This window comes from Mobula birostris, chromosome 29 (genome assembly GCF_030028105.1).
Source record: "Mobula birostris isolate sMobBir1 chromosome 29, sMobBir1.hap1, whole genome shotgun sequence".
Taxonomy (NCBI): Eukaryota; Metazoa; Chordata; class Chondrichthyes; order Myliobatiformes; family Myliobatidae; genus Mobula; species Mobula birostris.
The window spans coordinates 10,646,840-10,661,186 of NC_092398.1; the positions used below are offsets into that span (position 1 = coordinate 10,646,840).

General features: G+C 45.6%; 1 protein-coding gene across 4 annotated transcripts in view; it reads left to right on the forward strand.

Moving 5' to 3' along the window:
* Positions 1 to 13,356, forward strand: part of luzp1 (leucine zipper protein 1) — a 198,666-nt gene extending 185,310 nt beyond the window's left edge. For 2 of the 4 annotated variants that reach the window (XM_072246820.1, XM_072246821.1), the window contains one exon: positions 4,882 to 13,356. In XM_072246820.1, the coding sequence (XP_072102921.1) occupies positions 4,882 to 4,920 (39 nt within the window). In that variant the 3' untranslated portion in view covers positions 4,921 to 13,356. The remainder of the gene's footprint in view (positions 1 to 4,881) is intronic. The other 2 variants (XR_011883569.1, XR_011883570.1) reach the window with 2 other exon arrangements.
* The last annotated feature ends 991 nt before the right edge of the window (positions 13,357 to 14,347 follow it).

Below are 14,347 nucleotides of genomic sequence, written 5' to 3' on the forward strand. Positions count from 1 at the left end.
AGGTGTTTGTTTTTGTGTGACGGTCTCTTTCTATCCCTCTCTCTGCTGAACCCGGAGGAAGGTGTCTGTCTCTGTGTGACAGTCTCTCTCCATCCCTCTCTCCGCTGCTGGCGGAGGAAGGTCTCTGTACTCGAATGGTCTCTCACCCTCTCGCTTGATGTTGTCAGAGGATGGTGCCGGTGATCTGGGTCTGGGGCGAGGTTTAATTGACACGGTTTGTGGATTGGGCTCTGTGGTTCATGTTATGATGTGTTTCTGGTTTCTGCTCGCTCCTTTTTTTGTTGCTATTTTGACCAGGGCGGCCTGCAGATAACGAACGACACAGCACTAGGTTGAACTGAATATGCCTGGACGTTATCGAAGACTTTTGTGGGTTTGGTGTTTTACATTCTGTCTTTTTCGCTCATTTTTTCTTGTTGCCATTTGCACAATCTGCTTTGTGCACTGGGGGGAGGGGGCATGTTTTTCTTAGAACGGGTTCCGTAGTTTTCTTTGTTTCATGGCTGTCTGTGGGGAAGTCAAGTCTCAGGGTTGTACACTGCATACATACTTCGATAATAAATCTACCTTGAATCTTTGACACGTGCTGGCTTCCCCAGCACATCCCTGGGGTGTGTCGGTGCGTTTAAGACAGAGGTTGATTGGTTCTTGATTTAAGTTTATGGGAAGAAAGCAAGGGCATGGAGTTTAAAAAAAAAGATCAGTCACTATTAGCTAGCAGAGCAGTTTCGATGGGCCAAATGGCCAAATCCTGCTCCTATGTCTTGTGGTCTATCTTTTTGTTTGATTGTTGAAACAATGACCTCATCTGCTTCTTTAAACTATTCCAAGGAAGATGAGGGTAATTATTCCAAAGATCCTGCCCAATATTTATCCCTCAATAAACATCAGGGGGAGAGAGCTGATCTCATTGTTATCACTACTGTTTGTGAGGGCTTTCTGTGCACACATGAGCTGACAAATTTCCCACATCCAACAGTGACTAAGCTTCACGAGTTTGCAAACACAGTGCTGGGGCGGCAGCAAACACCAGATGTGTATAATTTCTGTTGGAACAGAAGGGATAAACTAAATCATTATGAAGGCTGGTTTGTAAACAGTTGCAGAAAGGAGAAGCTATTTCAGCTGGGGCAACTCCACTCTTAAAACGTACGACAGTGTAGCACAGTACAGGCCCTCTCGGCCGCAATGCTGTGCTAACCCTTTAACCGACACTCTCAGAATCAGAGTCAGGTTTACTATCACTGGCACGTGACATGAAATTTGTTAACTTAGCAGCAGCAGTTCAATACAATACATAATGTAAAAGAAAAAAAGCAGAATAAAATAATAAGTAAATAAATTATAGTATACATATATTTTGAATAGATTAAAAATCATGCAAAAACCAGAAATAATATATATCAAAAAAAGAGGTAGTGTTCGTGGGTTCAATGTCTATTTAGGAATCGGATGGCAGAGGGGAGGAAGCTGTTCCTGAATCGCTGAGTGTGTGCTTTCAGGCTTCTGTACCTCCTACCTGCTGATAACAGTGAGAAAAGGGCATGCCCTGGGTGCTGGAGGTCCTTAATAATTGATGCTGCCTTTCTGAGACACTGCTCCCTGAAGATGTCCTGGGTGCTTTGTAGGCTAGTGCCCGAGATGAAGCCGACTAGATTTACAACCTTCTGCAGCTTCTTTCAGTCCTGTGCAGTAGCCGCCCCCCCCCCCACCCCGCATACCAGACAGCGATGCAGCCTGTCAGAATGCTCTCCACAGTACGTCTATAGAAGTTTTTGAGTGTACTCGTTGACATACCAAATCTCTTCAAACTCCTAATGAAGTATAGCCGCTGTCTTGCCTGCTTTATAACTGCATTGATATGTTGGGACCAGGTTAGATCCTCAGGGATTTTGACACCCAGGAACTTGAAGCCCCTCACTCTCTCCACTTCTGCTCCCTCTATGAAGATTGGTATGTGTTCTTTCGTCTTACCCTTCCGGAAGGGTCTCACACATATCCTTTCATTATTCCTTCATGTGCCTGTCTTCAGAGTCTACAGTGTATCTCATCTACCTCTAACCCTGGGAACATATTTCATGCGCCTACAACTCTGTGTAGGGGAAAAAAAACTTGCAGCTCCCCATACTTTCTTCCAATCACCGTATAATTTTAAGACCATGAGACCATAAGATATTGGAGCAGAATTGGGACACTTGGCCCATGAAGTCTTGGCTTCCACAGCCACCCGTGGCAACAAATTCCACAGATTCACCACTCTCCAGTTAAAAAATTTATGCCCTCTCATATTAGTTATTCTTGCCCAGGGAAAAGTCTCTGGCTGTCCACTCTATCTATGCCTCTTGTCATCTGTACACCTTTATCAAGTCACTTCTCACCCTCCTTCACTCCAAAGAGAAAGCTTTACCTTGCTCAACCTTTCCTCGTCAGACATGCTGTCTAATCCAGGCAACATCCTGGCACATATCCTCTGCACCCTCTCTAAAGCTTCCACGTCCTCCCTATAATGAGGAGACCAGAACTGAACACAATAACCAAGCTGCAACGTTACCTCGAGGCTCTTGAACTCAGATCCATGACTAATGAAGGCTAACACACACCATAAACGTAAACGCGAGGAAATCTGCAGATGCTGAAAATTCAAGCAACACACATCAAAGTTGCTGGTGAATGCAGCAGGCCAGGCAGCATCTTTAGGAAGAGGTACAGTCGACGTTTTGGGCCGAGACCCTTTGTCAGCACACCATAAATTTTTTTTTACCCTGTGTGGTTACTTTGAAGGATCTATATGGACGTGAACCCCAAGATCCCTCTGTTCCTCCACACTGCCAAGAATCCTGCCATTAACCTCAGATTCTGCCTACAAAATTGACCTTCCAAAATGACTTAATGCAGTTTTTTTTTGGGTTGAACTCCATCTGCCACTTCTCAGCCCAGCTCTGCAAGGGTCAGTATCCCGTTGCAACCTCCAACAACCCTCCGCACTATCCACAACTCCACCAACCTTCATGTCATCTGCAAAGTTACTAACCCATCCTTCCACATCCTCAGCTACGGTACTGTGCAAAAGTCTTAAGCACGTATGTCTGGCTAGGGTGCCTAAGACTTTTGCACAGTATTGCATTTGGCAACGTGGAGCGGAGAGCAAGTTTATAAATATGGCGGGAGCAGAGGATGCTGGGAATCGTGAGGGTGAAGCGCATGAGAGGGGTGAAGGACAGGTGGCAGGGAAGGAGGGTCAGGGGCTGGGGTTGGGGCACGGGTGCAGACACACCCAGTCCTGAGACACCAGGCAAGGTCGCTTGATTCCAAACAATCAGTTTATTGATCATTACAGAATGTCTGTGGTGCTTCCCACTCCCATCTCCTTTCCCCAACCAGGATTCCCCTCTCCCTTGCCCCCTTCCCACTCTCAGTCCACGATAGAGACCCAAATCAGAATCAGGTTTACCATCACTGACATATGTCATGAAATTTTTTTTGGCAGCAACAGCAGTACAGTGTAATACACAAAATCACTACAATACCCCAGCTATATATATGTGCCTAGGACATTCGCACAGTACTGTAAGTCATTTAGAAAAATTACAAGAGCAGGGGTCCCAGAAAATTCAAAAATCTGAGGTGCAAAGTGATTTGGGAGTCCTCCTGCAGAATTCATTAAAGTTTCATTTGCAGGTTGAGTTAGTGGTGAGGATGGCAAATGCAATGTTGACTTTCATTTTGTGGGGATTAGAATATAAAAGCAAAGACGTAATGTTGAGGCTTTATAAGGCACTGGTGAGGCCCCACTTGGAGTATTGTGAGCAGTTTTGGGCCCCTGATCTCAGGAAGGATATGCTGCCGTTGGAGAGGGTTCAAAGGAGGTTCAGGAAAATTATTCTGAGATTGGAATGTTTATCATGTGAGGAGTGTTTGATGGCTCTGGGCTGTACTCACTGGAATTCAGAAGAATGAGGGGGGTTTCATTGAAACCCGTTGAATAGTGAAAGGCTTCGATAGAGTTGATGTGGAAAGGATGTTTCTTATGGTGGGGGAGTCTAAAACCCAAGGATAGCCTCAGAATAGGGCGACGTCCATTTAGGATGGAGAAGAGGAAGAATTTTTTTTAGTCAGAGAGTGGTGAATCTGTGGCATTCATTGCCACAGGCAGCTATGGAGGCCAAGTCATTGGGTATATTTAAGGCAGAGTTTGATAGGTTTTTGATTAGTCAGAGCATGCAGTGATATGGAGAAGGAAGGAGATTGGGGCTGAGAGAGAAATGGATCAGCCATGATGAAAGTGGAGCAGACGATGGGCCAAATGACGTAATTCTGCTCCTGTCTTTTATGGTTATAAAATACCCGGTAATTAATTGCTTTGTTGAATATAAGCCATAATTTATCCAAATAATAAATGTACCACAACCTATGCTTTCAAACATTTTAGAGCTCCAACATATTTATATTGTTAATGTTTCAAGCTACAACACCATAACAAATTGTAACAATAAACACAGAATGGAAGTCGGTAGCTTATTGTTAATAAACCGCCAGCCTGCTGAATGCCGACACCGTCTAGTCAAAACATTTTACTTTTTCCATTCTGCCTATTAGTTGTTTTGACTGCCTGATATTGTTTGCTTTGTTCTGGTTTGTGTTTACTTGATGTGAAAAATTCTATATTCTGACTTTTAGTATCTAATAATAATTTTTTAATTTAAAAAAATGTTAGAACAAAGTAAAAATTACCCAAAAAAAGCATTTAAAATGCCGCGTGACTTTCAGGTCTTGTAAAAGTTTCCTGCTCAGGTCAATGGTTGGTCCGCAGTGGTGCAAAAAAATTGGAAGGAATGTTGATTATATCTTGCATACTAACGCTGATTCCTTTTGACTTTTCAGGGTATCCTCTCCCAGATAAGGATGACCTCGAGACGGTGAAGCTTATGCTATCGATTTTCAAAATCGCACTGCAGTTTTTTTATTATGTCGATAAGGCACTGCACAAGCTTCTGCAGTATAGGGTTCATTTTCATCCTGTATACTCGGTGAACTAAAGTAATCATATTACACCTATATTTTTCTAGAGACGATCAAGTTCAGAAGAAATTCTTAACAGCTGCTCGCAGTAGACAGGGAAAACAATTGCAATTATTCAACTCAGGGGAAGGAGAGGTGCCCCCCACTTCTGCTGGCGCAGAATGAGCCAAAGACAGAGACTGTGATAAATTCACCGTGCCTTTGTGCAGAAGGACACTTCAATCTGTGCCATTCGTTCTGGGAGAGGGGAAAAATCAGGAAATCCAGATAGTTGCAATAGAGGCAAGTTCAAAGCTAGTGCAGTTATTATTAGTTACTTCCCTAAATGAAAGCTGTACAAATCTGCAAATCTTATTTGAACGTCTGAAGAACCTCAGTAAGTATAAAGTCTCCAGTGTATATCAGTGTTCTGGATAAGCAGCCAGTGTGTGTATATAATTGTTCTTTGTACTTGGTGAAAGTTTGCTTTTAACAGAGACAAAAAAAAAAGATTTTAAAAATAAGTTTTTTTTTTTAAAAAAGAAAAAGGACCAGGAGTGACTCGGTAAATGAGAATTTGCAAGAGAACCCCAGTCGCCAGTTTGTTGCACGTATGCCGCGGGAGGAAGTTGGAACGGCTTCTGGCAAGAATCCTGAAGCTATCAGGGATTCAGGCACTCCACGTTGTTCATAGCACCTGAAGTATTTCTGTTCCTTCTCATTCCTGAGGGTATTATTGCTTCTGCTTTCGTGTGCTGTTCTTACAGTGAGCTGATTCAATACAGAGCCGTGCCGCTTTGCGTCTGAAGGTAACCATTTGTCATCTAACTTTCTCCTTTCTGGTCATTCCTTAGCTTAGCTGCATTAAGTTCAGTGCTGATTTCCAGTATTGTACGTTGTTACATGTGCCCCACTCCTGTGCAGGAGATGGGAAAGATAGGGCATCACATAATAAGGCTGAACCTCACTTAGACCTCGTTCACCACTGAACAGCCTGAAATCGCAGTGCGATTTGCTGAGGAAAAAGAAGCAGTGAATATCAGGGAGTACAGATAGAGCACCAAATGGCAAATACTTCAGGCATCTGTTAAATCCACTGTAGCACTTGTGTAACGCATGCAAAATGCTGGCGGAACTCAGCAGGTCAGGCAGAATCCTCCCCCACCCATCCCCCCCTACTGCGGCACAGGCGACCAACAACAGCTCGCCAGAGTCCTCTGTACTGGCCGGTCTCTCAAGTTGTCACCAACTGTAGCCCATCTTCCTGGGGTTATTTTTTTTTTCTTCCTCTCCCAGGGATGAGGTCTTTGGAGCTTCTGTTGGTGTTTCTGTGGCTCTGTGTTTTCCTGGGATGGGGTCGCTGGTCCCTTGCCCAACGCTCCTCCTTTCGCGGCCGGGCTTGGAACCATGCATGGTGGAGTTCGGGCAAGAGGTCTCAGCCCAAAATGACGAATGTTTATTCCCCTCCCCTTCCGAGTTCCTCCAGCATTTTGTGCATGTTGCCCTGGATTTTCCAGCATCTGCGGAGTCTCATGTTTATGATTTGTAGCACTTGTGTCTTCCTCTGTCATCACTGACCAGAAAACCCCAGTGTTACATCTCCTTCTCACGTCCCCAATGCAAGTTCCTCCACTGGCTGGGAGGAGGCATGGTCTAGGCAAGGACCAGCACTGGATGAGCACTGTGCTTTCAGCTTCCCCTTCATAAAGCACACCGAAACAAGCCGCTGGTGTAAACATGGCATCCGTTTAACCCCAGCGACCTGAGCTTCTCACTTCAGTGTTACAAGTAACGAGGCGAAGAGGTGTACTTCCAAGCAACTATGCTGCTAATCTCTGCCCCCGACCTCCCATATAACAATTACAGCACGGAAACAGGCCATCTCGGCCCTTCTAGTCCATGCCGAACTCTTACTCTCACCTAGTCCCACCGACCCGCACTCAGCCCATAACCCTCCATTCCTTTCCTGTCCATATATCTATCCAATTTAATTTTAAATGACAACATCGTACCTGTCTCAACCACTTCTGCTGGAAGCTCGTTCCACACAGCCACCACTCTCTGAGTAAAGAAGTTCCCCCTCATGTTACCCCTAAACTTTTGCCCTTTAACTCTCAACTCATGTCCTCTTGTTTGAATCTTCCCTACTCTCAATGGAAAAAGCCTATCCACGTCAACTCTATCAATCCCCCTCATAATTTTAAACACCTCTATCAAGTCCCCCCTCAAACTTCTACACTCCAAAGAATAAAGACCCAACTTGTTCAACCTTTCTCTAACTTAGGAGATGAAACCCAGGTAATATTCTAGTAAATCTTCTCTGTACTCTCTCTATTTTGTTGACATCTTTCCTATAATTAGGTGACCAAAACTGTACACAATACTCCAAATTTGGCCTCACCAATGCCTTGTACAATTTAAACATTATGTCCCAATACAACTCTGAGTTTGTTGAAGGCTTCAGTCCACCACTTTATGCAACTCATCCAAAATCCGCACCCCAGGTTTGGATTTGAACGGGGGAGCGAGTTGGTCACGGTGGCTGCAGAACCAGGCTGTTCGGACATACCTGAAGTAGGCCAGACTTCCCTTAGCCCGGGGGTCCCCAACCTGGGGTCCATAGACCCCTGAGTTAATGGTAGGGGTCCATGCCATTAAAAAAAGGTTGGGTATCCCTGCCTTTGCAGATCATCCATCAATGGTTCAATTTAATATCAGAGAATGTATACAGTGTACAACCTGAAATTCTTACTCTTCGCAGACATCCACGGAACAGAAAACAACCCCAAAAGAATGAATGACCCACAGCCCCCTGCTTCAGCAACAGCATCAGCCCCCCCCATCCACCCACCATGCAAGCCCCCAGAAACCATGATTTAGAGTCTATTTAAAAACTACTGTCCATCCCAACACTTCTCCAGCTCAACAGGCCCTCTCTGTCACTAACGCGGGGGAGAGAGGTGTCGATCCTGCCACACACATGAACACATTGCTCAGCTCTGATTTCTTCTTGTTTCTCGGCCACTTGCACTGAAAGGACAGAAGGTGAAAAGTTATTTCGTTTTTGAAAACTTCCAGTGTAAAGTTGACCCGGTTTAAGATTTGACCTTCCAATCACCTTTCTTACTTGAGCAGTGATTATCCATGATTAGTTAACCAAGGAGTTCTTCCCTTTCTTGATAAAGCATTGAATGAGAGCCCCCAAAAATGTAATTATTTGATTTATAAAATGTACCTTAAATTTGACTGCACCCTTTCCAGAGAGAATTAAATGGGTTAGGATGGGATTGGTGTAAAAAAAAGTGTTCGGCTTGCAGAGAATTGATGGGCTGAAGGACCTGTCCCCATGTTGTATTGCTCGATGACTCTCCATTAGGTTGACCATATTGAAGATTTTTTTTTTAAGCAGCTTTCTGCTACATTTGGCATTTGACACGTGGCAGCTGGCTGCCTTGCGGGAAATGAGGAATGAACTAGGGGGTGGGGAAAGGAGAAAGAAAATCCTGCTGGTTTCCAGTTCCACCTGGGGAGCACGACCTCTAATGGAAAGCATGTAATTCTAAAGCCCACATTCCTGAATACCCTCCCTGTCGTCAGCTAACTGAAAGATTTGCCAGTACGACCACCACTGATACCAGATTCGTGCCTAATATCTCCAGAACAGTACACAAATTGTGCTTGGAAAGTCACAGAGCACTAAGCACAGAAACAGACCCTTCGACCAATCTGGCACTGTAGTCCCACTGACTCGCACCTGGGCCAGAGTCCTCCATACCCCTCCCGTCCACGTACATAAATGAAACCGCATCCACCACTTCTGCTAGCTGCTCATTCCTCACTTGCACCATCCTATGAGTGCAGCGGTTCCCCTTAAGTCATCTTTCACCCATAACCTGAGGCCTCTAGTTGTAGTCCCTTTCGACTTCGGTGGCGTGGTGGCCAGCAGTACCAGTGACGCAGGTTCAATTCCTGCCGCTGCCTGTAAGGAGTTTGTACATCCTCCCCGTGACCACGTGGGTTTCCTCCCACAATACAAAGACTTACCGGTCGGTGGGTTAATTGGTCATTGTAAATTGTTCTGGGATTAGACTAGAGTTAAATTGACGGCAGCTAGGAGGTGTGGCTTGAAGGGCACTCTATCACATTAAATATATAAAACACACAGGTGAATTCAGTGGAGCAGAGGCCTTCGATGACCTCCCATCTCCGTCATCCAAAGTCAACAGCAAGGTTGGAGTTCAATGCTTCTGCAATCCAGTGGCCTCTACCGCTTCACCAGAGCCCTGCTGGGTGGCCCTACCCATTTCCACCTCTCACAACGGGGTTGCAGGGTTGGACTTCAAGAGGCAGGCGGCACATATGGAGGGGAATAAACAGTCGATGTTTCTGGACTCAGGCCCTTCGTCTGATCTGGAGAGGAAGGCCGGAGATGTCAGAATAAGAAACGCAGAAAACCTACAGCACAATACAGGCCCCTTGGCCCACAAAGTTGTGCCGAACATGTCCCTACCTTAGAAATTACTAGACTTCCCCATAGCCCTCTATTTTTCGAAGCTCCATATACCTATCTAAAAGTCTCTTAAAAGACCCTGTCACATCTGCCTCCACCACCATTGCCGGCAGCCCATTCCAAGGTGAGGTGTGGGGAGTACAAGCTGTCGGGGGAGAGGTGAAACCAGGTGAGGGAAGGGCATTGGATGGGGGGGGGGGGTGGCAGAGCTGAAGTAAGAAGCTGGGACCCGATAGGTAGAAGAGGTGAAGAGCTAGGTGTCCATACAGTCTTTCAGGTTCAGCCCCCCGTAAAGAAGCCATCTTAGTCACTCATACACAACTCATTATCCCAGCTCACTCCCCCACCTTCGAGTCATCCCTTGCAATATTTTCCTTCTGATTTTGTTAACATGAAATTACAGCCGTGCTCCAGTGTCGTTTTAGAGAAGGAGGATCAAATCTGTAAGTATATCCTGCAATAACAGACATAATAGCTGCCTTGAGCAATGGTTCCAACCCACTCTCTGCTGGATCCACTAGATAGGTCTGTTTAACACAATAATGCTCATTATGATTAAAACCCACATAAAAATTCATCGGAAATAGAAAAAATGAAAACTACAGTGCAGAAACAGGCCCTTTGGCCCATCTCATCCATGCCAAACCATCTAAACTACCTACGCCCATTGACCTGTACCCAGACCATAGCCCACCCCAACCATCTATGTATCTATCCAAACTTCCTTGAACATTGAAATTGAAATCGCATCCACCACTTGCATTGGATTGCCAAACTCTGAGTGAAGAAACTTCCCCTCAGGTTCCCTTTGAATGCCTCACCTTTCATCCTGACACCACCAAGTGCCTTGCAGTTTTTGCACATTAAGAACAGCCAACGTTTTCCTCGTGATAGCTTTTATCGCTGGGAGGCGTGAGTGCACAATGTTCTGTGCACCGCAGCTCACCTATAATCCTGAGGTGGAGGAGCTCAGCAAGTCGGGCACCATCTACGGAGAGAAATAAACAGTCGATGTTTTAGCCCCAGAGCCGAGGTCCTGATAAAGTGTCTCGGGCTGAAACCTACCTATCTGCTGCCTGTTACACTGCTGGCATTCAGGGTAGTAATGAAGGTCGTCCATCTCTGGCAGTGTTCAGGGCTTCCTTCATCGTGTCAGTAGCTCGGTTTTCACTGCTGTCACGCAAGTCTTGGGTGGAGGTTCAGGAATACCGTCGAACTCAGATGTAGAAGGATACTTCATTGCTGTTTCCGTAACAATTGTGTTTGACCAGTCAGGGTTGTTGGCCCTGAGCTGAACCCCTGAACCTGGAGGACTGGTGTACCACTCTTAGTCTGGCCTCTACCCTTTGACCTGTTTGGCATGGGTGACCCTACCAAGAGCCAAAGCACAAAGCCCTGACTCCAGCCAACATAGCTCTCTGAGTCATTGAGGCACGCAAGCCTCCAAACCCTACAACAAGTTTGCCATCCACCTGGAGGGCAGCCCCAAACAATCACTATTTACTTCCTGCCACAGATGCTGCCTGACCTGAAGAATTCTTCCACGATTTTATGTGCATCACCAAGAATCTTCTACGCTTTCAACTTTCACCACAGAGAAGTGCCAAAGCCTCAGGGTTTAGAAAGGGCAATTCAACGGGGAACAGTGTAGGCTGAGGTATTTACAGGACCTCTCAAACTTCACCCCTTCACTGACGATTGGAAGCTAGAAAGTGCCCCAGAACACCAGAGGGGCGGGGGTTAAAACTTCATCCAGAAGGTCTGGGTTAAATCTGTACTTCATGATCTTCATTATCTGTGCCTAACAAGACTATATTTGCCAAGCTCATATACCCCTTTACATTTTGAATACGAACTTGCTTTCCCGTTAGATCGTAGCTTTAGAAAGAGACACGCTCCCTTTAGAGCCTTTTGCCTTCCTGTTTTTGTTCCGATAGGACTTGAGGATTTTTGATGGGGTTTTTGCAGGATAACTAGAAGTGGATGGGAGGCACTGGAAATGAACCACACAGCTCTCCTATACAAATGAGGAGAAACTCGTCTTTGCTGAGAGGGTATGAGTGTGCCAGCTCTTTGTCGCTCTCTCCAACCAATATCCAATTCGGTCAAAGTCAACTGAATGTCAGGAGCGGATTGCAGTCACTGGCTGACACTCTTGCCCCTGTATGTCCCTGCTGAGCAAGTTTTGAGCTTCTCCCTTAAGTCATTTGCTTTTTCAGCAATCCACTTGCTTGGACACTCTCACCAGTTCAACCCACTCTTGAGTTTCTGCTCTTTGCGAAAGCTTCAAGATCCCTCAAACATTCTTCCAGGTGGCTAAACATTTTAATTCCCATTCCGTGGTGTCGATCCATGGCCTCCTCCTGTGTTAAGATGAGGCCGCCCTCGGGCTGGAGGAGCAACACCCTATATTCTGTCTGGGTAGCCTCCAACCTGACAGCATGGGTATCGATTTCTCCTTCTGGTGAATAAACCCCTCTTCCCTTCCTCTATTTCCCACTTTGATCTTTTACCTCCTCACCTGCCTGTTACTTCCCCCTACTCCTCCTCCTTCCCCTATGGTCCACTCTCCTCTCCTATCAGCTTCTTCCTTCTCCAGCCCTTGACCTTTCCCACCCACCTGTCTTCACCTGTCACCCCCCTCCTCCCACCTTTTAATTCCAGCATCTTCCCCCTGCCTTCTCAGCCCAATATGTCGACTGGCTACTCTTTGCCATAGACGCTGCCTGACCTGCTGAGTTCCTCCAGTGTCTGGTATGCCTTGTCTGTATCATAGCCCGCTCCTCCAGACCTCAGTGACTCGAGGCCCTCCAGTCTGCTCTCTCAGCAGACGATCACATCTTCCTAACTTCCCTCCTCGACTTAGAATCGATGTCGCTGGTGGCCTCGGTGTATTTGAATTCAGCTACGTTGAATGGAATTCTCTGATGAGATCTACTCAGCGCTTGCAGTAAAGGGGCCAAAGAATCTGTGCTGGAGATGACTCTGGAGGCGTGCAGAATCCTCAGGGTTGGCATTCGGCTCTGCCCCACTGTGCCCACACTGATGCAGTACTCTGCTAGTGTGATAACTCCGAGCCTGAGTGTAAAGACTTTGTGGAAGGCGCGATTCAGGTGCGTTTCTCGCACTTCGGGCGGCCCCGGCAGTACTGCCAAAGCCAAGTTCGCTCCTGTAGAACAAAACTTGCACAGCGCTCGTTCCCGTGAACCACATTTACAGAGTCATTATAAAATGTACCATTATATATCAAAACAATATTTTAAGAGGAAATAACGATAGAATTACTGCCTTAATTCACATAGGTCAGATATTGCACTGCTCACACTTCTTGCCTGCCTCCATCATCATTTTAGTTCAAGAATTAGTAAGTCTCGTTAAACGGATTTATCCGCTCCACGGCAAATAACGGGCAGATGCGGTGTAATTCCAGAGCAAACTAGGACTGGTACTGCAACAACGTTCACTCTCAGCAAAGCTGCAGCCTGTTAATTGCCTAGACGCACACAGCCACTGATTGGCTTGATGTAAAGGATTTTTTAAAGCAGCGGTTTTAATAGATTTTAAAAAATGCAAGTGTAACAAAAAGATATGTAACAAAGTAGTTTCAAGAACATTATTTATTTGGTAAAATGCATTCTAAGGTATTTTAAATAGCTTGCAATATCAAACTGCACCGGTCTATTCTGCAAAACTGCAAGGGTGAGCTTCAGTCAGAAGGTAGAAAGCCGCTTATCGGTTGTGTTCAACGCATGTTTATCTGATTTTCCCCTTCTGTGGAGATTTCTGCATGTATTGCTCCTGAATTTAAACTGTCCGCTGAACAATTAAAATATATATATTAATCATAAGGTGCAGTGTGTGTTACTTTACGGTTCAATAACTAGCGAGGCAATGGTGAGCCTAGCGTATGGCCGGTGGTGGAGGAACGTGATGGGGAATATAATGTGGGGCGTGTGACGGGAGGGAGGAAGGGTGTGTATAATGCAGGAATATGTTGGCATGTGGGAGTATATTGGGAAAGAATGATTTTATTTCAGAATCAGAATCAAGTTTAATATCACCGGCATATTTCATGAAATTTGTTAACTTAGCAGCAGCAGCAGTAAAATGCAATGCATAATATAGGAAAAAAAATCTGTGAATTACAGTAAATATATGTATATATAATCGTTAAATAAGTAGTACAAAAATAGAAATTAAAAAGTAGTGAGGTAGTGTCCATGGGTTCAATGTCCATTCAGAAATCGGATGGCGGAGGGGAAGAAGCTGTTCCTGAATCACTGAGTGCGTGCCTTCAGACTCCTATACCTCCTACATGATGGTAACAATGAGAAGAGGGCATGTCCTGGGTGGTGGGGATCCCTAATATTGGAATTTTAGAAGCACCGCTCCTTGGAGATGTCCTGGATACAACGGAAGCCAGTACCAATGATGGAGCTGATTAATTTTACAACTTTCCGCAGCGTAATTTGATTCTGTGCGGTTGTCCTCCACCCCATACCGGATAGTGTATTGCAGCCACGTAGAATGCTCTCCGCTGTCCATCTGTAGAAATTTTACAGTGTTTTAGCTGACTTCAAATGAAATATAGGCGCTGACGTGCCCTCTTTACGGCTCCCTCGATCTGTTGGGATCCTCAGAGATCTCGACACCCAGGAACTTGAAATTGCTCACTCTCTCCAGTTCTGATCCCTCTACGAGGAGTGGTTTGTGTTCCCTCGTCTTACCCTTCCTGAAGTCCGCAATCAGCTCTTTGGTCTTACTGACGCTGAGTGCCAGGTTATTGCTGCGACACCGCTCGGCTTTATTTACTTAGTTATACCCCAGCAACCTCACAAC